Raw genomic sequence first — 23,146 nt, forward strand, 5'->3', positions numbered from 1 at the left:
TACAATAATGTCTGCAAACTCGCTGCTTTCTTTAACTAGATTGAGATTATTTGCGACCAGCACCTATGGACGCACAGGTGTAGATAATGTTTTCGGTAGAATCCAGGCCTGCGGATATGCGAAGAAACCCGGTAAGCTTAATAAGGGCGATTATGTAGTAACGTGTTCGTTTAAGTCATTAACCAACATTATCAACATTTGACCTTGACACATAAAGAAGCCTGAGCTTTCCTGGTGCGATTTGTTCAAAGGGTGTATTCTGAATCAATTATTATTTTGTTATTCCCTGTATTTTCACCCGAGTAACACCTTTCCATTCATTCGCGGTGGTGTACGAAGAGTTGCTTGACATAACGCGTTTTTGGTATCTGCATAACCGGTAACGATAAATTTTTGAACGTCATTTATGGATCCCAGTTCCTGTCATTTGCTAATTAAGCGTCTGTCATGTTTTACTTGACCTATTATGTCTTACCTCTTCTAATGAATTATCTTAGTATAAATATAGTTTATAATAGCTGGTGGCTACGGTTTAAAATTGAGACCAAATTAAAAAGAATTACAGTTCGTCCTCCTGGTTGTTAGATTTCTCATTTCTATCGATGGGGTACTGAGGTGCTGTGGTTTATTTAGTGTTTGCAATCATATTTATCCAAAGCAACTACTATGTGTATGCATTTATACAGCTGGATATTTCCTGGAACAAGCCAGCTGAACGACCTTTCCTTCCTTATGGGTACCACAGCAGTACAACACCTGGGATTTGAACCTACAACCTGTTTCAAGCTTCGAACCCTGACCACCACACTTCACTGCTACCCAAGGGCTATTAGGTGTGCTGTACACTGAAGGAGAAAGAGTTAAGATAATACCAGCCCATGGCCTACTGCCAGTGTGCTTATGTATAGTTCTAAGTGAAACAAGCATCTTGCAGGCCTTTGCTTAGTATGATACCAGATGACCTCCCTTCATTGCAAGTTTTCTCTTTTCTTTTGTTTTGTTGCCAAGACAAAAAAACAGGGATGGATGACAAAAAAACAAGTAAGAGGTCAGGTAGACCAACTGGTGAGTTGTACCAATAAGTGGGTGTCGTTGTACACAGTCCAGTTTCAGCCCCAAGGTTTGGCCCATCGATGGCCAGTCTAAAAAGCCACCTTACGTGCAACTCTTCTGTGCCAGCTTCCTTGGAAAGTCGGGCATCTTCTCAAGAGTCCAGTGACGCAGGTTCTGACTTGACTCCTGATCGCATGATATCCTTTTAGATTTTACTGGAGCAACTGTAGGCTGCAGAGGTGCTTTGATTAGGGCAGAGGGCTACAGTAGTTGCTTTGCTGGGTGCTGTGTTCTGTCCTGCTTCTGATGAGCACCCTGGGCTGGTTCTTGAGCCACGGTGCTCGGTGTGGCTGTACGTAGGCGTAGGTGAAGTCGCTGTGTGACGGCGGCCCATGACATCGTCCTGCTGGATTAACCCCGTATTCCCCCCCGGGAAGGGGACGGGCTCTGCTCACAAGCTGGGGGAGGGGAAACGGGAACTCAAGCAGCTTATGGGCCTCTTTTCGGCCAGGGAGCTCCTCAGTTCAAGGGCCTGATCTTCCACTGAGGGCAAACAGCCAGTCTGTTGCGTTTACTACTATATGTTACAGGCAGGCAGTTTGTGCAGGATTCTAAAGGCCCATCTTAAGACCGTCTTCTTGTTTGGCTTAGGAAACCAGTCATGTCATGTCATGGGCTTCCCATGCACTGTGTGTATCAGTAGTGAGAAGGTTGTTTTGGTGAGGTGGGGTGAAACCAGGCTGTACTTCCTAAGAGTCTTTCAGGGAGGCTGCAGAATCCACCCTGAGTGGCTGAATGCCCCCTGTCCCACAGCTGGGTATTTCTGTTTCCTAACTATAAACACTCTACAGCATAACAAAGCAATCGGGTGGCACAGGATCTTAATGCTAAAGTAATCGGGACACCTGGAGGCAGCATTCGAAGTCTTCTGTGGTAGTGTGCAGCAGATGAGAGTTGCTGTCAGTAAGCCATTTGCATTGCAGTGATGCTTGCAAACAAGTGTGCAAGGAGATGACCTGTGCCTGCTGAATTGGTTTAACAGATTTTTTTGCATAGTGGGTGTTAAAAAACGGTCTAAAAGAAAATCATGTGCTTGATATACCGTTAATTATGCCGAATACTACAATAATTACTGTACTTGAGCATTTGATTAAGCAAAACTAAAACACAGCCTCTTCACTGCTGGGGGAAACCAGACCAAGTTTTACAAGATCATTGTTCTTCTTTATTTCATTTTACTTTTCCTGCCCTCCATTCACATTGGCACATCGCCTTATCCTCCTTCCACTCAAGGAGAAGTCGAGAAGACGAAGGACAGTGAGTAGGAATCAGTAGGTGTACAGTAGTAATCAAAGTAGTCATCACAATCATGGACTGCTGGGCAAAAGTCTTTTTTAAGTATCATTTTCCACTTTTCAGTGTTTCACCCTTAAGGACGTTTAACCCCATATCCAGAAGTGCGTAATTGGTAAAACAAATTAATGAATTTAATTGGATACTGTCATCAGTCTTGCCCAACAGATCATCTTTGATAGCAGTTCTGTTTTTTGTATTCTGTTATTAATAGTACTGTTATTAATATTAATAGATTTTAGTCTAATTATAAGTGTAAATTTAGAATCCTTATTGATTGGGCCTTCTCCAGATAGAAGAGGTTGAGTACTAATCATCCATACATACCAGACCTCCCCCTCCTCCGGACAAGGGCTGCAACAATCCAGGATCGGTCCTGGAAGTTCAGACTGCAAGACATAAATGCACACCAGACAGGTCACCAGACCATCGTAGGTCACACAGACTGTATTTAATGCCTTTGCTTTCACTGCTGATGTTAGCCGTTGATTCTCTTTTACACCAGTAGAGGGCAGCACCAACATAAGAACTTGAACTTGAACTTTATTGCCATATGTAACCGGTACTGGTACAATGGAATTCTTACTTACAAAAAGTCTCTCGATTGAGAATGGTCCATCACAATCCTGCCTATTCTTCTCCCATGGAACATAATTAAAAGAAGTCAATGTTTGGTGTATACATACATGCACACACCTTTGGCACACACCTTGACTGTGGACTTCAATGCCAACGTCCAGAATTTCTTTTTCTACGGTGAAATTTGGATGCGGTTTTTACACTGCTAATCCATCACTAGTGGAAACCTGGGTCCTTCTCGTTGTATTTTATTGAACTAGTTTTCAATTAAAACCCACAACATGCACAAGGGAGCTTGAGAAACTGCTGTGATTCGTGTAAAAACGTACCTCTTATTTGTCTGTCTTATAAATAACATTGCTGACTGTAGATGGCAGGAAGTGACTGACAGACACTCCTGTGAGTCCTCCACCAGTTCCTCCTACAGTAGCAGATTCCCCTTTTCATCTGTATTGTCGCCCCCCCCCCCCGACTTTGTACGACTTTGTCGGTAACTGCGGCATGTTGTTTTTCCTATCAAGTTCCCAAAGCTCCGGAGCTGGAGAAGAAGAGACGTAAGTTAAAAGAGCAATGCGCACAAATTCGGGTTTTTCGTAGGGCGCTGAGAGCAGGAATCGGCTGGGCGCCACGCAGAGCAGAACAGCAAGGCAGCCTCCTGCCAGGCCTGTTGAAGTAGAAGCTGAGTTCCTGTTAGAGCTTCCTGTGTGAAGTCAAGTGCAGCCCCTGCAGGCGGCCTGGTTGTAGGTCTCTGAAATCCTGCACCCTCCTCGCACTCCCATATTAAGCCAGTCTCTTTTCCTGGTGTGTTATCTCTCCAGCTGGGACTGCAGCATTGGGACGGCCCGTCTAGCTCTGTAGTTTAGGATGTTTTCCCCCTAGATGTTATCCACGGATGCGCGAGATGATCTGAGCGCGCCCCAGGAGATGTGCTCGGCTGCAGCCGGCTTTTCACTGGCGTAACCGCTGTAGAATTTGCTACCCGACAGTGCAGCAGATCAGATGGAGAGATTTCCAGTATCTTAACTTGCAATTACAGGCACACTCTGGGCTTGTAATAAAGTGGGACATGCTTTTCAAAATGCCTCTCTGCAAGGTATAACAGTGTTCTTGTTTCAGATTAAAGGTGTTCCCTTTTTTATTCTGTTTTTTTTTGTTTTCTTTGGCAAGTTCATTACTGCTTTCTCAAATTCTTTTTGTGTGTGGGTTTTTTTTTCCCCTTGCTTTTATGACAGCTGCAAAAGGGAAGGGGAAAGGCATGGTGAAGGACGCCCCAAAGGGTCCTGAGGTGTGCAAGGACCCAGTGAAGCTGACCTCTCATGCTATGGGAGTGAACATCTACAAGCAGGGCCAGGACACCCCACTGCAGCCACCCCACCAATACCCTGACTGGTGAGCGCTCAGTAGGCCCCACTCTTACTCTTCGCCCTCTTTGGTTTTTTTTTAAAAAAATGTTTTTTAGGCATTTAAAACCGGTACTGAAGCATCTCCTGCTCTGGATCCTCTTGAGACAAAGGAACAAAGCTTTTCCCTTGTTTCAGTGCTGAATAAGAAGAAGACAGGGAAGTTCTATTTCATGCTATGTGTGATGTACTGCAATTATATTCAGTGCTGCTCCAGCATTTGAAGCTCTCAATTTGTTCTTGCAGGTGAAGTATTTCCTAGATTATTTGATGCTTGCTTTGTGATATCTATTCCTTTTAGGGGAAGTTACTCACAGAACAGAAGGGGTACGGTTTTGAAGTTTTAGAAGACTTTTAGAAGTTTAGAAGAAGGTAACAGTGCAGCTGTACTCACTGGTTTCCCTGCCTGTAGGCTGTTCCAGATCGACCTGGGACCCCCTAAAAAGCTTCAAGACCTGGATCCTGAGAGCAGGGAATACTGGAAACTGCTGAGGAAGGAGAACATGTGGCGCTTCAACCGACTCCACAAGGGCAAGAAGCTGTAGGGCAGCGCTGCGGACGGGCCCGAATCCTCAGGGACTGGCATGGCCCTCCACACCCCCTCCCCGCCCTCACAGAGCAGCACATGCGGACACGCCCCCTTTCAGACCTGAGCAAACGAGCCCCGACCAGGCGCGATGAACGCTGCGGAACTCTCTTGGTTCGGCGTTCTCCTCATTCGGACTTTCTCCCTGGCATCTTGCTCCTCCTGAGTCCCCTCGCTGAGTTGCTGCGGTCCAGCGTGCAGGCAGGGAGGGCTGAAGAGCAGTGCGTGTTCTCCCCCCTGAGCCACGTGACTTTTGCAAAAACAATCAGCAGATCACAGCCAGTCCTGAAACCCTGATGATTCACCACCCCAGGATGCAGATCTGACTGTATAATAATATAGACTATAATGTTTGCAAAAGAGAGGACAGTGAAATCATCTAGATACACACCCTCTGCAAAGTGCACAGGCAGCACCAGTGAGATGCCTGTGCTGTATGTACTTGCTGGGTTTTGTGCGTTTATAATGAGGAGATCAGTGTGGAATCTTTCTCCCCTGTTCCAAAGGTGCGGTTTTTGCTGGGAGCTGTGCAGCACACAGAAGAGAGTGTTAAAGGAAAAGGACCTTGGTAATGAGAGCTGGCTGATGGCCGAGATAGGAGGCTTACAGTGTGAAATGAGAACATGCAACAGCTTGTGCATTTTATAGAAATGTGTTGGGCGGGGGAAGCGTGTAATATGAAATAAATATTTTTGTTAAAGGGCACTGTGTATATAAGATAAATTCATTACAGGAAGTCATTACTATAGCAATTCCCTATTGCAGGTTAAAAAAAATTGCATTTATGTTCAGAGTAAATGTAGCTTGTATAAATAAGATCACACCAGAAGAAGGCTCCACAGCCAAATCATTGTTTCTTCTCTTTTCAGCCTGGAATAAACCTTTACTTGTTCCTAAATAAGTAACATGCTTACTATTATTGTACATAAAAAGCTTGAAGCTCACTTCAGCCCAGAAGTGGTTTTACAGCCGCTGGTCTCGGTTCTTCTGATTATTAATTGTCAGGGCGCAAAGTTCAACCTCGGCAGGTGGTTTTTTTTTAGAAACACTGTTCTCCTTTGCTCATGCAAATATTGGCGGGGTGGGGGGGGGAAGAGGAACAGAAGAGACAGAGGCGAAAGCAGAAGTTGAACATTTAAAGTGCTTGAGCGTGATGCAGTTTCAGGTCCTCGGCGGGTGTGTGTGTGTGTGCGTACGCACGTGGACGCGCGCGCGCGCGCCTGTCAGGCTCTTCGCTTCCTTCCGAGTTTGCCTGCGCCGGAGGGTAAAAACCAGCTAATTTTTAAACCACTTTTGACATGAGCAGTCGACGCGATCGCCCCCAGCCCTCCCTTCTTTTCAACAGCACAGCTTGTCGCTCCTTCGCTGTTGCTCTCGCCTCCGGCCTCTTTCATCATCCTGCCTGTACTTCACAAGCGCAGACACGTTGAAACTGGGGCTGAACGGTGAACACTGTTCATTGAAAACAAACTGAACTCACCGGCCTTTGCGCTGAATACTTGATCGGAGTCCCCCTGTGGCACTGATCTCCTGGAAACGAGCCAGTTAGTAGCAGGTAAGGGCAAGCTGGGCAGCTATTTATCGATGCTTCTGACGCACCGTAAATCAGGTTTAAACAATACTGCACGACTCCCGAGGAACTGCGACAGAGGAATGCATACGAGCGAAGCGCTGAGAGGGACGCAGGTCAATTGGTTTGGAAGAATCAGGACATTTAAGCAGAGGCGACAGCAATTTTACGAATTCGAAAATAATATAGTTCTTTAGGGAAAATGCGTATATAGCGCCTTTGGGCGCCCAGCTGTGAGGTTTGCTGTTATACTCGCGTCTAAAGTGTTTTAAAACGGGTTGCTTCAGTAAAATGCCCAGGTGTGCAAATAGGTATAAGGGTAAGTGTTAGAACCGTCACACAAATGGATTAACAAAGCGAAGTTATAATTGTTTCAAAGTTTTACACAGAAATCTTCTTTTCCAGGTTGACACCTTCCGTGCGCATATTTAATAATAGCGTCTGGACGTGTTAAAACAGCCACGTTTAATTCTTAATTGTCTGTTTTTTTATTGCAGCCTATCTGTAGTATAAAAATGTTCTCGAAACTATTCGATTCTCACTTTTCTTGCTCGGTGGTTTACTGAACTCGTACGATCGTCAGATGCGCTGCTGGATTCAGTGTAACGGTCTAGCAATTGATTTTAACAACTTTAAAAAGTCCTTAAAAGGGGACTATTGCTTTATTTTCAGGGGAAAAAAAATTACTTCACATTGTTGTTCGAGTTATATGCTATTTCTCGCGCGGAGATGTTGAAAAGACTGGGCAAAATAATCGCCTAAGATCAACGGCCGCCTTTCGGTTTATTCTTAGTAAGAGCTTCTCCTTGACCCGTATTGAGTAGGTGTGAAGGTGCTGATTGCAATCGTTGGCACGTCTGGGAGGCGGGTGTGCTCTAAATGAACTATTAGGTTGCACTAAACGGCAGATAAAATACGCGACGCGAGAGGACGCATTTAGACTCAGAGCTCCTTGCTCGCTTGCAAAACCTGTAACACGAAAAAGCAACGTGAACGCTCTCCGCGTCTATTAGCCATCAGCTTCGTATGAATATATGACATCTGTATAAAAAGCGAGAACTCGCATGGCCCTCGGTGGCAGTGAAGGGCAGTGCCTGTCACCGCCACGGCGGGGATGCGTGCGTGCGTGGGTTGCTGAGCGGGTAGGAAGACAAAGCGCTTTGTGTCCAGCTGGCTCTCACCAGCGTGGGCGTGGGGGTGGGCTCATGTGACGCCGCGCAGACCGTCAGACCAGAACAGCGCAAACCTCCTGGTGGTTGCGGCTGAACTCGAAGTTATACACAATTTTTTTTTAATTAGACGATACTTTCGGGGCGGTAGAATGATCCAATGGTGAGCGTTGCTGCCTCGCAGCGCTAGGGTTCAATCCTGGACTATGTTCACGGGGGTCCAGTTTCCTCCCACTGTCCAAAGACATGCTGGTGGCTTAACTGTCTTCTGGGGAAATTGGCCCTGGCGTCTGTGTGTCCGTCTGCACTGTGACGGATTGGCATCCTGTCCAGTGTGTACCAAGCCTTGCTCATTGCTAGCGGGATCGGTTCTGGCTTACTGGACCTGAACCATCTGATGGACGCTTGGACGGACGACGGCTGCTGCCCAATAAAAGTTTATTCATCACGGAAAGTTGTGTGTTCCTCCTGGAAGCTCAGGGCACGAGGTCATCTACAGGGAAAATTCTGAGACACCCATTAACCTAGAGAACAGGTCTTTAAGAAGGTGGGAGGAAACTGGACCGGGGGAGAACATGCAGACGCCACACAGAATGATCCCCAATGTAAAAGCGATTGAGCCCATGGATACAGATTGATACACAGTGGCGCCAGGTTAAAAGATTAAGGGTACAGGGAGGATTAGATGAAAGATGCATTCGACTGATTGTACCTTTCCCGTGCTTACGATGATGATGTGGAAGTGGCGTCTTTGTAACCTGGGTGTGCTTCTGATCTTGCCTGGGCGCTGTGCTTTCCAACATGAAGGCAGCCCTGGCCGGGAGATGGAGGAGTGGAACCTGCCCCTGGGAACTCTGGGCAATGGAGTCCTGCACCGTCTGGCTGACATGCTGGACAATCCCACTCGTGGCTGGAGGCAGCTGGCCACCGCTCTGACTGACCAGCCCCACCTGTGCTGCAGGTGAGAAGGGGGATAAAATACCAGAAGCTTTCAAGAATGGAGCCTTATCAAAATCTTATAAACCACACGGTATATGACCTAAACAAGCATTATACGAATATAACATTTTTTCAATTCTAACAAACCATTCATTCAGTATTCTGCAGCTATCACCTGCCTTCAGGGGATTGGCCAACTACCACTGATAAATGTTAAGCTTGTCACGAACCGTACGCCCCTACATAGCCACGAGCACCTTTCACCAGAGACAGTCACACACTAATTAATCAATCATCATTCCACACGATTTCCCTGTTTATACCCTCTCACTCCACTCAGTCTCCGCTCACTATCGAGGTTCCCTCTTCCGAGCTCAACCTGCGTCCTGCCTTTTTGGAAAGACTCCATTCTTCTGATCAACTGTTTTGGCTCTTGAAACTCTTGCTCTACCCCTCGACTACGGCTTCGCTTGGATACTTTTGGCACTTAAAGGATCCCTTCCGGGGAAGGACCTACTACCGCCTCGCATGGGGTCCAAACCAGCAGCGCCTGACAGGGCTACGTCATAAACCACGCTGTTTTCTAATGTTTCTCATGATATCATTGCTAATACTGTTTAATCAGCAATAGTAATAACATACGTTATTATCCCTGTAATAACACAGTAATAAGGACTGTAATCGGTGTAGAGCTGGCAACCTGATTGCTCTTCCTGCTGTGTCTGTGCCGCAGTGAGAAGGAACTGATGAGCTGCTCTCTGCAAGTGCTCAGTGCCAAGGGCAGCCCCAGCCGTTACCTGCTGGCCCTGCTGGCTGACCGCTCCTGCTCGCTGGGCTACCTGCTGCAGTGCCTGAAGAGAATTGACCACCAGGAGGCTGTGCGCTACCTCACTGAGAAAGGTCTCCGCGCCGCCGGCACACAGACACTGCACTGAGCCTGCCAGGGTGACACTTCTGCACTTTTCACAGATCTCAGCAGGCGGGAGAGCACAGAGGTGGTTTCCTTGATTACAGGGTTATAAAGCAAGGTTAAATGTGAATTCACGTTCTACAAGTTGCACAGGTTGCTAAAATAATAACAAACTGCTCAAGTGCCCTTCAAAGTGTCACTCGTATTGCCTTTTCCTTTGATTTCGCTTGGACTATCATTGGTTGTAACAGATCTCGTTTGTTTGATCTTAACATAATACATAAAACATGATGCAAGGTGTGGCTGCAATTAAAAACGAAATCCTGTTTTAATGGACTGCAATTTCTCTTTGGTGCCTAGTTGTCCGTGTCATCGAGGGCTTTTTAAAGCGCCTTTTGGTGTTCTTCAGTAAGCAGTAAGCGGGATGCAGCCCGGACGGGACCCTAGTGTGTCGCAGGCCGCAGTGACGTCATGCTCGCAGCCCCAGAGGGCATGACTTGTTTGTCTGGCTCTCTTGTTGCTGCAGTGATGGAACAGATTCGGATACTGGTGCAGCCGCAGGCCCAGCGCGCGCCGGAGGGCGGGCGGGTGACCTTGACCTGCAAGGCCAGCGGCCCCCCGAGCTTGGCCTACCAGTGGTTCAGAGGAAAGGAAGAGGTAGGGGACGCCCACAGCACGCCCCAGGCTGCCGAAACTTCTCGATGGCGAAAGCCGCAACATACAAGATTTACTGAGAGCATCTTGGCACAACACTCAGGCACAAAAGAACAGTTACAAACTACAGGAGGCCATTCAGCCCATCGGGACCTTTAGTTGTCAGTAGTTGATTGTTCTAAGGATCTCACCCAGCTGTGTAATGAATGGATCCAGGGTACTGGCTTCAACCACACGGATGGGTGGCTTGTCGCATACACCCACAACCCTTTGGATAAAGAAGTGCCTCCTGCGGATTTAGTTTTAAATCCACTTCCACATAGTTTCCATTCTTGTCCTCAAAATACGTATGAGGAAGCTTACTGCTTGGTATCAGTGTTTGTTCTGGTCTGGTCACTGCTACAGGTGTGTCGTGTTGCTCTTTTCACTGTGTCTGCCTGTAGCAGCACCCTGGTGCACTCCAGATGCCTCTATACTGAGCAGATTTTCAGTACCTGCCCAGAGCTCAGAGGTTCTTTAGAAAAATAGGGTTTTTTCTATGGCTGACAGACAGTCAAGACAGCTTCTGTTAATAAAATGCAGATTGTCACAAACATGCATAAAGAGGACTAAAGCAAATTGTACATTAGAGAGTGTTAAAGAATGCGACAGGAGATGTGTGTTGTAGGGAATGCTGTGGCAGTAAATGAGCTCCACTGTGTTAGTGTCAGGGTGTCCATGTGTCCTAGGTGCCCAATGGCAGCTCCCCAGAGCTGGTCATCTGCCCCTTCAGCGCTGCCCAGCAGGGACACTACATCTGCCGAGTCCACCATGGAGAGAACTTCCTCTTCTCTGACTGGGCTCAGGTGCGCCTGGCCCAGAGCAGCAGCTCCATCCCAGGTATAGCTAATAGTAATACTACTACTAACAGCAACAACTACGAATAAGCGCCTGATTCAGAAAGTTCTTATTTGATGTAAGTTTGATAATTTGATAGAGCGTGTACTTATTGTGAAATCCGTGCTGAAAAGAGAAGAGAGAAAACGCAACGTTTCGACTGTGAAGCCTTCTTGAAGAACAAGAATGAAATAAACCTATTACTTGTTCCTTTGCAGACTACACATGCTGATGCAGCTCCCCACCTGAACCACTTATTGTGAAATGTTTTTTGTGAAATAAAGTTTATTTTGATAGGAAAAAAAACAACAACTACTACTAATAATGATAATAATAGTTCCTTACACATATATAGTGCTTTTCTAGACACTCCACTCTAAGCTCTTTATAGGTAATGGATTATACATTTTTTGTGAGGTAGTGACCACACTTGTATGCAATATTTGAAATGAGGTCTTACTGATGCATTGTACAATTTTAACATAACATAGAAATTTACTTTGTGCACTTTTTAAGTGATAACCTAACATTCTGTTTGCCTTTTTTATTATTTCTTATTATTTTATTTATCATCAGATTTGCTTGCTTCTCTGCCCTTTGTCTACAGTACAAACGACTCTGCTACAATGCCAAGTCTGGGATGAGGGGACCACTTGGACCACTGGCCCCAGCAGCTCTGTTAAGGCTTTGCTCAGCCACTGACTGTCTCTGTGATCTAGGGTCTCCAGCCAGTGGCTTCTTCCCCTCTGCTGTGAGCCTGCAAATCACCACACAGCCCAAGCCCCTGGCGCTGTCTGAGGGAGACCCCTTGTGCCTGGAGTGCATCGCCAAAGGCAACCCCCCACCACAGTACCAGTGGTACCACAACAAAGAGCCCATTCGTCAGGCCCTCCAGCCCCGTCTGCAGGTAAGACCCCCACTTGGAGAAGCAGCGGTGGATTCTGGGGGTTGTTAACGAAAACACCATCCAGGCGCTCAGTCCACTTCACAGTAAACGTAACACACTGGGTTTATGGATACAGATGTAATCCTGACAGGAATCCCATATCCTGTGCTTGTATGTCCAGAGACAGAACCCAAATTACACCTATACAACCCATTCCACATTCCCCTCATACCCCCCCATACAGTGTACCTGGATACCCAATACTGTTCCACACCCCGACACACCCTTTGTAAAAAACCATTTTTGCCGAAATTCAACTAGAAAATCCTTAGAAAAAAAGTGTCCCCAAATTTAGTTTTTAATCAAATCAAATGCTTTTGTACATTCAGTAACAGTGCCTCTCACATACCAGCATATCCTAAATCATGCTGCTGTTTTCACTCTGTTATAGCAGCTGAGTGTGGCCTGTGTGTGTTCTGTGTTTGCTTCCAGATCAGCTGTGTGACAACCGCAGACCGAGGCCAGTACAGCTGCAGAGTCTATAATACCTACCATGAGCTGTGGAGTGACCGGGCCCATGTGGAAATAGGTAAGAGGGGGTGAGGGAGAGCATTTCTCTGTACGGTTAATAGTTCAGAGGTACATGGCACTGATGGATCAAGGTTTGCAGTGCCTTTATCCCACTGGAGTAATTAACGGTGGTTCAACAAAACTAATTGAGAATACTGTTCCATTTTCTTGAACTCTTGGCAGTTTTGCGCTAGACTGCAGCTGCTTCAGGAGAGGAGCTATGTTGCACTGGCTTACTTACAAACCCAGGGTGAGGTTAGAGGCAGGCTGTTCTACAGTCAACATAGTAATTGTGTCAGGTTTCCTTTACAAATGGCAGAGTTTTGAGCTGCCCTCTGATTTTAGCAAGAGTGAACTACCTACTGTGCAATAGTGAACAGAAGGGAAGACACAGAGCAATGCAGACAAGACTGGCATCAGAGTATCTCCAGTAATCAAGCCTGTGTGGGATGAGTCAGACTGTAACTCCTGATGTCATTGTCTTTGTTTTTCTTTCTCCTCTGGATGGGCATTGTTCAGGTCCTGGCTCGTTTACTGGCTCTTCCTGGGATGAGAGAGATGAAGGTGTGTTTCCAGCCCACCCCTGCTACCCCCCCACCTACTGAAGCAAAACCCTCTCGTTCACTCTTTTTCGCCAGCAGAGGGCTCTACTGTGCTCTCTCCACTAATAAATCCCCAAACCAGTCCAGTGCTTCCCAGACAGCCCAACGTCTCACATCCTTCACCAGTAGGCCACAAGATTTTAAAATAATCAGCACTGATATCACAAGAACTAACGTTCATTTCAAAATGAAATGTAATTTGAATGTCAAATATTCAACTTCACTTTGTTGAAGCATGTCAGTGTGAAAGGTGAGCTTGTTGCAATGAACATAACTGTTTAATATTTCCTTCAGTATCATATAGCACAGTAATGTACTTTACTACATAATGATCTACAGGAAATTCCTGATCCACACTATGTAAACATAATCTCTTCTGATTTTGCTGTACACCTGAGACCTCTCCACCACACACTGAGCCAGCGTTCACTGTTTGAGAAGCTTAGTCAGTGAACATAAATGATGGCATTCCATGACCTGTGCTATGATTTGTGAAGTACTGTGTCTGTATAATATAGCCCCTTTGGCATCTTTTGCACTGGAAAATAAAAATTGGGAATAATTTACTGTCTTTCACAGGATTTGTCCCAGACCTAACCAGACAGCTCAGTCGCTTCTATGGTAAGTCTGAACACTGTCCATAAAAACTGAATTAAAACGAAAAAACATGATAATTAAGGATACAGGCAGCTTCTTTGTAAACCCTGTGGTGTGCCAATATATGTTTATTCCACATGTGATCAGGTTAGCTATATTGCTTCAAATGTACAGATACATTTACTATAGCCTACCTGGGTGTTGATTTAGTTCACCCTTATATCCCTTCTCACCAATTTCTAGCATTTCTGCCTCACAGAACTCCAGTCCTAGGTTCAATTCTGGACTGATTGAGGTGCTAGTCTAAGGGGAGTTTGCATGTTCTCCCTCTGTTCACCTGGTTTTGCCAGATGCTCTGGTAAGCTCCTACCTCCCAAAGGCATGCTGGGTAGGGTTCACTGAGTTTTTCCTTTCCAGGGGGTGGGACTCAAGGGGACTGCATACTTGCAGGGTTTTCCCCCCCACACAGGAGCAATATTGGTAATGCAACTCCAGAGAAATCGAACCAGACGAGCTCGATGACCCAATTTAACCTTCTGATGATGTTCAGTGTCGATAGTTCTGCCATGTTCAGCTGGCTCATGGCCTCTGCTGGACATGAGCCCGCCCTCCGTCTGTCCCCCTCTTAGCCACAGACAAGGTGGCACTGCTGATGGGCAACATGAACTATCACCACCACCGCCAGCTGCGGGCGCCCATGGCCGACGTGCACGAGCTGACCAACCTGCTGCGTCAGCTCGACTTCAAGGTGGTCTCCCTGCTGGACCTGAACAGGCAGGAGATGCAGAGTGCCGTCTCCGAGTTCCTGCTGCTGCTGGACAGAGGGGTCTACGGTCAGTCTGCCTGCTCTTCATCTGTGCTGTACCACTGTTCAGACAAAGTGCACTACGGCAGAGCATCCAGGGAAAAAAAACAGCCTGGAGGAACTTTAAGCTTGAACAGAGGTTACGGGGGGGGGACAAAGTAATTCCAGTGGATATCTTTCAACTGTTCAGAGGACACAATGCAGGCGCTTGTGAGAGTCTGCAGTAAGCTACCCAGGCAAGCTGCTGAAGCCCATACCCTGGCAAATCCGGATGAGGTCTTTGGATCAATTAACAACTACCAAACGGACTCGAATGACCAAGGGCCCTCCTCCGATTTGTAATCTTCCTTATGTTCTTGTGGTAAAACATCAAGAGCCACGATAAAAACGCAACAGGAATGGGGAAAAAGCATAGCAAAATGAAGTACATGCACAGTTTAAGCAAAGGAAATGATGTGAGATCCACAAAAGCACAGTTCCCTTGTACCATGTCCTGTGAGGTTTTACGCCTAGGTGGTGTACAGACTAAAGGAAAAGAATAAATACAATTGAGCGTCAATGGCAAGCCCTGCAATTAGCAATACTAGTGTGGCTGTGCGAGAATGGGCATGGGTGTGTACAGCTAACGTTCAGGGAGGTTCAGATTAATCTTACTTGGGGCTGCAGTCCTTTGAATTGCTCAGCTGGTCCAGTTATTTTCCCCAGGGGCTCAGCGTGGCCCTTTTCTCCAGGGCCCGTGATAACCGTCCACCCCTGGTGGCCCTCGCGTGCTCCCGCAGGGCTGCTGTACTTTGCAGGCCACGGCTACGAGAACTATGGGAACAGCTTCATGGTGCCCATCGACGCCCCGGCCTCCTACACCTCCGAGCACTGCCTGTGGGTGCAGGACGTCCTGCAGCGCATGCAGGAGCGCGAGACGGGCCTCAACGTCTTCCTGCTGGACATGTGTCGCAAAAGGTAAGCCTGCCCCCCCCCCCAGCGTCCAGTCACGCCTCGTTATCTACAAGGAACAGGTACTGGCTGAATTAAAGGCATCAGTGTAAAATACCTTCGTTAAATCAGTCACAAGTTGCCTAACTAGCAGAGGGATTAGACAGAAACCCGACAAAGGCCTCACAAGCTTTGCTTTGTCAAAAACAAGCCAAAATGGGCTTTATCTTCGTTTTCCTGGTTGGCCGCAAGCCCTTTTGTTTTCATTACCCTGATTACCTTTAATTCATTACCTTTTACCTCTTAATTGAATCAGTTTTTAATTAACCAAACTGAATTAAGTCATTAGCTGTAGAGAATTGTGCCACTAGCCCCTGGTCGCTCGCCCATTATGATTCAATGCTGTAATTTCAGCAAGTAGCCCAACGACTGACTGTCAGGTGAATGGGAGGTCTCGTTGAGGCCTACTGTATCCTTACAGCGCTGCAGTGCCCAGAAGTGCACAAATTCACGACTTTGCATTTACTCCAGGAACTTGAACGACGACATCATACCTCAGCCTGGGTCTTTGAAGGTGACGGCAAACATTGTATTTGGCTATGCCACGTGAGTCTGACCAGACCGCCTTTTCACCCTGTTTAGAAAGCTGTTACAGTCCTATGGATTTAAAGAGTCAGAAATAAAAGAGTAAGACTGATCAGTGTATTGATTTGTTTCAGCTAGCAGTCATCAAAGAGAATTGACTGACCTGCCAGTGCCTAACTGTGGAAAAACTGAATTTCAGCTGCTTCTGTCTTGTCTTTTTCAGCGATTTATCCTCTCTCCCTCTTTATATATATACACATAACTTAGAGCTTGCATGAGGAAATCTCAGATATTAATTCATTGTATTGATAAGATTTTTTCTGTAATAAAGCCAGAAAGAGCCCCTTCTGTCTTTTCTACAACAAGATGCCAAACCTGACTATTTCCTCTGGCGAGGATGAAATTCATGCAGTTTATTCAATATTGTTGTATTACTAAAAAAAAAGTTAAGGGAACTGGCTGTAAATTAACACACTACTGTAAGTGGATGAACTGAAATCCTGTGTTTGGCTGAGGGACTCTGCGCGTGATTGCAGGTGTGTGGACGCTGAGGCCTACGAAGTGAATAAAGGCTCCCTCTCCAATGGCATCTTTATCAGCTTCCTTAAACAGCGCCTCCTAGAGGACGAGAAGGTCACGGTCATGCTGGACAGAGTGGCTGAAGGTGACGGCCTCAGTGTCCTTGTGCGCCTTTCTCGCCTCTCCCCAGTCCGTTTCTCTCCGGATCTCTGTGCACCGACAGTGGTTGTTGGGGTTAGCCCCCCTCTCTCTCCCACTGCGTGACTCCTCCGGTCTCCCTCTCTGCAGACATGGGCCAGTGTGAGATCACGCGGGGCAGACAGGCCCTGGAGCTGCGGAGTAACCTGTCCGAGAGACGGGCCCTCACTGACCGTATCCGGACCTCTGACAGCCCCGAGGTGACGTCTGCGCGCAACCTGCAGTGGGCTATCGCGCACGGTGAGATCCCCAGTCCCCGAATTCCAACCTGGCACGGAGCAGCCTGACATCCCATCCATGGGCACAGCCCCAGCCCTGACCCTGGACAGTGGCTCCTGGTCCTCCACCATGCCCAAGGACAGCCAGGGTCATCCAAGACTGATTCTTAGAATAAATGCTCAAGTTCTAATTTGGAACAGGATCCTTAGTGCAGCCCAAGGATTGCCAGCAGCCATATCACCCTGCAACTCACAACTGACCACCCACTTATGGTTGGGTGACATCATGGGAAAGCTAAGGTTGCTGCTGGAAGAGGTGTTAGTGGGGCCAGCAGGGGGTGCTCACCCTGCAGTCTGTGTGGGCTCTAATGCCTCAGTATAGTGACAGGGACTGTATGCTGTAAAAAAAAAGTCACAGTCCTCCAGATGAGACATAAACCCAAGGTCCTGTCTCTCTGTTGTCATTAAAAACCCCAAAAAGAGTAGGAGTGCTGCCCCGGTGTCCTGTTTCCCTTTGGTCTTTACCAATCATGGCCTCCTAATCATCCCCATCTCTGAACTGGCTTCATCACTCTGCTCTGCTCACCACTGAGAGCTGGTGTGTGGGGAGCGGACTGGGGCATCATCCAGGTGGGACTGCACACTGGTGGTGGTGGAGGGGATCCCCATTACCTGTAAAGCTCCTGGTGAGTGTCCAGAAATGAGCTATGTAAGTGTAAGGGATTATTATCATAAACCTAAGACAATATGGCACAGCGTAGTAAGCAATAAAGAAACAGCATTGGGGTGAATAGAGAAAACGGACACAATGGCATGTGAAACAGTCAATGAAGAGAAAACTCAGTGATACAAGGCTGAGGGGAAGTGCAGTTGGGAAATGGAGCTCTTGATCATCTCTAGCCAGCTTTGTGTTTGTCGCCCCTGTGTCTCAGTGCTCCCAGACAGAAGGCACCTGCAGTTTGAATGTGGGGTGACGGTGCAGCTGGGCTTCGCTGCCGAGTTCTCCAACATAATGATCATCTACACCCGCGTCCTGGACAAGCCCGCAAATATCATCTCCTGCAGCGCCCAGCTCACAGACTTCTCCGAGGTGAGGCAGCACATTGCCCTAGAACAGTGGTTCTCAAACGCTTTGGACCAAGTTCCACCCCTTATCAAACCAAAGCATCCAAGTACCACCTACAGTACAAGTCAGCTCACAGGAACCACAGAAAATCTCAATGACCAACACGAGCGTGTGCGCGCACACACATATAATAAAAATAGCACTGAGCACTTACCATTTCAGTGACAGGGGTGAGCCTGTTTAGTCGAGCAAAGCCGATGTGAAGTCATTGGTCGAGCCTTGATACAATTCACAACTTTGACAGCAGAGTCTAACAGATTTCAAATCCTCAGGCATTTTCTTGGCTGCCAAGGCCTCGCGGTGGATGCTGCAGTGCGTCCACGTCATATCTGGAGCAACCTCTCTAATTCGTGCAACTATACCGCTGTGTCTGTCTGTCATCGCTGTACACTGTACAAACTCCGACGCATTTTTTCCAGTCGATAAATTCGTTCAGAAGCTTGAAATATGTGCTCTCCTGTAGTTCTTGTTTGTAGCGGCTTGGGACGTACCCTCAAACTCGTATCTAAGGTAAACGAGCGAATTGGCCAAATCAACAACATCCACAGACTTATCTAATTGCAGTGAAAAGCATCTGCTCATCTTAACGCGCTCTATCAGCGTACTTTTGACTGCACCTGCTATATCAATAATTCTACGACTGACCCCGAATTCACGCCAGAAGCGACACGTCAGCGCAGCGAAAGCGTCCAATCCACACCAAGTCCGACACTTGCGTTCCGTATCCAAACATGGGAAGGTCACCAGAACATTAGAGAGAGAGAGAGAAACAGCCTAAGTTGGACTACCTGTAATTACAACACAGTGTAGCTGATTAAAACCCGACACGAGCGGGTGGATCTCTGTTAATTGTGGCTCAAAAAATACTTTACCCGTGCCGGTGTCATCAGCTAGTTACTGTGCTCGTGACAGCAAAGTGAAAAGTTGCACTGTTATCGGTGCACCATTATCGGTGCACCACTCTGGGCCGGCATGATCAGAATATTGCTTTAGATTGTGCTTATATAGTTCACAGCGTATATATAGAAAGTGTGAGTTTTGTGCGATTTGAATGGATTTCTGTGGGTTTTACGCTTCACTCACGTGCGCAAGTGGAAAGAAAATAGACTCGGAGCGTAAAAGAAAATGCTGGAGGACGGACGGACTTGAGACACCCGTCTGGCGGAGCCGGTGTGGACTGAAACATTGGGTTAAAAATGGAAGCGTATCTGTTCCGTGAGACGGACGACTAAAACATGCGTCAGAAACGCTTTCGGTGTGAATTGGCCTTGACTGTCATTCGAGAGGGGCAGCAGGTCGAGCTGTTTAGCAGCTTTTTCTCCACACGTAATACGTGTCAGCTCTTTTGCCAACGGTGAACAAAGTTTTTCACAAACAGCGTGGGGCTTACCTGCTTTAGCAACCCGCAGACTTGCATTTTTCCTCGTTTCAGGAGTCTGTCTCAACAGTTAAACCTTTTTATTATATGCGCGGGGGAGCGAAACACGGAGAACCTGAAGGCTCCAGCTGAACTCTATTATGGGTAAAAGAAGATAAATGTCAGCAAAAACAGGAAATAAGAATCAAAGCTTAAAGCTTTTCACCCCTGTCACGGGAGAGACAAACTCACTTTAACAGAGCAGTCATCTCCATCCGAGCTGCCTTTCAGTGACTTAAATGAAGGAATAATTTGATTAATGAGAGAAAAAATAACATCTCTTCAGTGTTGTGAAGAAAATACTTCTGCATTTTATTGACCAAAAACCGGATTAGCGATTTTAATTGGTATAAAAAGGTATTAAGATATTAAGACCCATCGTCCTTCTGCTATGAAATTAAGGCCACAAACACTGTGTTGTGTGTGTGTGTGTGGCAGGACCTGGAAGTGGATTTGAAGATGACCAATCAGGAGAGCCCCCAGGACGCTGGCAGCCTGCTCTTCACAATGGACAGCCTGCCTGCTACAGAGCCAGCCTGTCTGTACACACGGCTCAGCGCCCTGCAAAGACTGAAGGTCCCTAGCCCACTCGTGCATTGAACATCTTTTAAAATAAGCTGTCCTGTTGCATGAGCTTTACTAGCTGGGTGACTGTGGGTGTTTTTCTTTGTGCAGAGGGACCTGACGTTCACAGTCTGCCTTCACTACCAGTATTCCCACATGGACGAGGAGGTCCAGGAGAGACAGCTGGTCACTGTTGGCAAACCGCTGGTAGCCAAACTCAACCTCCACGAGCCCCAGGCGCCCTGCTCTTCCTCCTTCTCCTCCAGCGACCTCCAGTGCCTCAGCCTCCCCGAGTCCACCTCCTTCTCAGAGCGCCTCGACTCAGGCAGCCTCACCAGCTTCCCTGCCTCCGAGACCTCCTCCCTGGGCTCGGCCTCCACCTGCTGGTCCTACTACTCCCATCCCGGGGACTTGACTGAGGTGGCGTCCCCCAGGAGAGTCAACCTGCCTGAGGAGACTCTCAGCCCCGAGTTCCTGGATCTAGACGGGCCCAGGCCACTTTCTGCAAATCCCCAAAGCCTGCCCCACGAACGCTTGACTGACGTCTCGTTTAGCTTCCGTAGCAAACAAAACTTCCACTCCTGTTAGTTTATTTAAAAGTAACACATTGCTGTGTGCACTTAGATCCATTTTTCTGGTGTTCAATTTGTTGTGCAACGCGCCTTTTTAAACAACAAACTATTTTGGCATTTGTTTTCTGTTTTTTTAAGCTGCTAAAATTTAAACGTTTAAAAACGAAACAACTTGTTTAGTAATATCTTTAAGTTACCAGGAATAATGCTGAACCAAAATTAATAAGGGCATAATGATTAACGTGCCTTTTTAAAAAATATGCTGTTTCATATGACTGTATACCAACATTTAATGTAGGTTCACTGATCAGAATGGGAACTATTAATTTTTTGTAATATGCCTGAGAAACAAACTTCTACATATGTATTTTTTGTATCTTTAAAACTGCTTTTTGTTTGTCTTTTTTTTTTCTTGGGCTCTGACATTTTCTGTGGAAGTGCTCTTCCTCAGAAAATGGGTGGCACGATTTTGAGGGGAAAAAAATGCCCACCTGTCATGACCTTTTGATTAATCATGTCATAGTCTGTGAATTTCTGTTTCTTAAACACTTCCCGAGAATAACTGTTTCTCAAACGGCCTGATCATTTGTTTCTGTCTCCTCTTGCGGTGTTTTGTATCTTATTTTCAGTTGATTGCTGTGTCTGTCTTGATCTCAGCGTAGGAGGTTCATGTTCTCAGATCCTCCCTGGCTTTCTTGATCTCTGAACACCCAGTGATCGAAGGGAGTGAGGTCTACTGCAAAGCCAGGTTTAACCCACTGAAAGAGCTGGTTCTGTAGTTCAGGGCCTGTAGAAACCCAAGAAGACGACAAAATGGCGGGAGTGTGACAGTTACAGTACAGCTCTTTCAGTAGGGTTTCTTTGAGATGGAGATCCTGTTTGAACCGGCCGAGCCTACCATTGGCTGTTATCAAGAAGAGGCAGGAAACTGAGACAGTCCCCGCTTCTGAGAAAAGAGCGCTGCAGGGCTGTTCCCTAGTGGAAAGAGCAGACGGCGGACTGTGAAAAGAGGAAGCAGGCATGGACTTGAGGAGAACTCGGAAGACAGCGAGCCAGCTGTCCGAAGAGTGGCCGCAGAGCTGGTTTGGGCTCTTGGCACTGTTGGTGGGCACACCACCGACCAGGACGAGACCTGGGCTGCAAAAGTTCTGGGCACGGAGGGTGCACCTGCGAAAAGATACTGGAAGCACGTTGGTGTCTTTGCCTCCGCAGTCTGAATCCTTTTCCCATTATTGGGAACCTCAGGTTGCATAACTAGCCTAGGCGGTTCTGGAAGATCGTTCTCTGGCACCCTTGTGGCCAGCTCGTCTTTCATGCGACTCTGTTGCAGGGGTCCGTTGGCCATCTCCCTTCACCCTCGAGAAGGGAGCAGGTTCGGCTTTTAACGACCAGAATCTACCAGTGCAAAGAGTCGCCCACCTGAACTCCTTCCTGTTTCCTTGTGATCCTTCTGTCCATGCCATGATCATGTTTAAAGCGTATAAGCATACAATTAGCTTTCGGTTTCCTCCACCTTGCCTGAGTCTTGACAAGAATATCCCTCGCTCCAGCCTGGAGCTGCTGGTGATCGGTGACTTAGTGGCTTAGTCTTTCAGAGCAGCAGAAATGGATCTGTTTGACTGTGTTTGACACCACAGCTACAAAGATGATGGTTCTTCTTTGGAAACCACTGCATCCGTTCCCCTGTTAGCAGTAGATTCTGGCTTTTCTAAATAGTTCTAAATACGGAGCTTTCTGTAGCCCACATTCATGGCAACAGTGTGGACAGTGAATGATAGTGAAGCCCCTGCTGCTCTTATGGTTGGGCCTTCATTCTGCTTTATGTCTACTGGTTTGGCGTAAGGAAGATACCATTGAGTTTTTTTTTTTGGGGGGGTACAGAGAGGCAGCTCCTTCACCTGTTAAGGAGAAAGGCCAGGTTAAAATGAGACACCTGGGCTAGCATGGCTAGCTAGGGCAGTAGAGCATGACGCTCTGAAACCCTTTGAGCACCATGCTGGGTGAGCCTTTCTGAATTTGTAAAATGGGCTTAGTGGCCCCATGCCATAGCAGTAACTGTCCATAGGCAATCCATGCATGATGACAAATGTATGACAGAGTGGAACCAGAGCCCTCCTTCCCAAACTAGATCTGCGGTTTGGGGTCACTAAAAACCTGCTTTAGGTGAGTCAGGCAACACATCAGGGGAGGGCCAATCCAATTTGTCCCGCCTGTCTTCGACAGCTGAAAAGACACACAAACACAAGGCTGAAATTGAACCCAACACCCTGGAGCCGAGATGTAGCAGCACGGACCGTTTTCAACAGTGGCCGCTCCCCCCCCCAAAAAAGCCTAATAAAACATGACATCGCCACCACCTCAACCTGCAGATCTTTCAGAAGTAACACTGATTTATTTTCAAACTGCTGGCATGTTGTTTTGGACATCTTAAAGAATCTCCTCCCTCAGATTGCAGGCGGCATGCTGTT

The 23,146-nt window shown here is 47.1% G+C and overlaps 2 protein-coding genes and 1 long non-coding RNA gene across 5 annotated transcripts; 2 read left to right on the plus strand and 1 right to left on the minus strand.

The window, feature by feature from the left end:
- The first annotated feature begins 5 nt into the window (after positions 1-5).
- Positions 6-5,676, plus strand: mrpl54 (mitochondrial ribosomal protein L54). 2 transcript variants are annotated; one of them, XM_088622260.1, is made up of 6 exons: positions 6-131; positions 1,009-1,065; positions 2,347-2,370; positions 3,507-3,539; positions 4,218-4,374; positions 4,798-5,676. In XM_088622260.1, the coding sequence occupies exons 1-6, from the start codon at positions 8-10 to the stop codon at positions 4,928-4,930; spliced, it is 528 nt and encodes a 175-aa protein (XP_088478386.1). In that variant the 5' UTR covers positions 6-7; the 3' UTR covers positions 4,931-5,676. The 2 variants fall into 2 exon arrangements, with proteins under 2 accessions (XP_088478386.1, XP_088478387.1); XM_088622261.1 differs by having other exon boundaries at positions 2,350-2,370.
- On the minus strand, positions 2,733-4,919 carry LOC148639130 (uncharacterized). The gene is made up of 2 exons (XR_015930878.1): positions 4,780-4,919; positions 2,733-2,795 (listed from the first exon to the last, which is right to left on the minus strand). It is a non-coding gene; the product is annotated as an uncharacterized LOC148639130 (long non-coding RNA).
- A 464-nt stretch (positions 5,677-6,140) lies between the features above and the next one.
- Positions 6,141-21,240, plus strand: malt2 (MALT paracaspase 2). 2 transcript variants are annotated; one of them, XM_088622257.1, is made up of 17 exons: positions 6,141-6,526; positions 8,518-8,671; positions 9,383-9,549; positions 10,086-10,216; positions 10,942-11,092; positions 11,809-11,996; positions 12,468-12,564; positions 13,065-13,109; positions 13,727-13,768; positions 14,374-14,577; positions 15,329-15,506; positions 16,011-16,085; positions 16,601-16,728; positions 16,872-17,021; positions 17,932-18,089; positions 19,981-20,118; positions 20,218-21,240. In XM_088622257.1, exons 2-17 carry the CDS (start codon positions 8,535-8,537, stop codon positions 20,692-20,694), a joined length of 2,466 nt encoding a protein of 821 aa, XP_088478383.1. In that variant the 5' UTR covers positions 6,141-6,526; positions 8,518-8,534; the 3' UTR covers positions 20,695-21,240. The 2 variants fall into 2 exon arrangements, with proteins under 2 accessions (XP_088478383.1, XP_088478382.1); XM_088622256.1 differs by lacking the exon at positions 6,141-6,526 and adding an exon at positions 6,557-6,860.
- Positions 21,241-23,146: the final 1,906 nt, after the last annotated feature.

The sequence above is a fragment of the Lepisosteus platostomus genome, chromosome 27 (assembly GCF_059453375.1).
Source record: "Lepisosteus platostomus isolate fLepPlt1 chromosome 27, fLepPlt1.hap1, whole genome shotgun sequence".
Taxonomy (NCBI): Eukaryota; Metazoa; Chordata; class Actinopteri; order Semionotiformes; family Lepisosteidae; genus Lepisosteus; species Lepisosteus platostomus.

Excerpts from the sequence above, each read along its gene's own strand:
- malt2 (XM_088622256.1), top strand. The coding sequence starts at position 6,833 with ATGCCCAGGTGTGCAAATAGGTATAAGG. Across the intron at positions 9,550-10,085 it reads GCGCTACCTCACTGAGAAAG|TGATGGAACAGATTCGGATA; the intron begins GTCTCCGCGCCG and ends TTGTTGCTGCAG. Across the intron at positions 11,997-12,467 it reads CCCTCCAGCCCCGTCTGCAG|ATCAGCTGTGTGACAACCGC; the intron begins GTAAGACCCCCA and ends GTTTGCTTCCAG.
- mrpl54 (XM_088622260.1), top strand. The coding sequence starts at position 8 with ATGTCTGCAAACTCGCTGCTTTCTTTAACTAGATTGAGATTATTTGCG. Across the intron at positions 132-1,008 it reads CGGATATGCGAAGAAACCCG|ACAAAAAAACAGGGATGGAT; the intron begins GTAAGCTTAATA and ends TTTGTTGCCAAG. Across the intron at positions 3,540-4,217 it reads GGAGCTGGAGAAGAAGAGAC|CTGCAAAAGGGAAGGGGAAA; the intron begins GTAAGTTAAAAG and ends CTTTTATGACAG.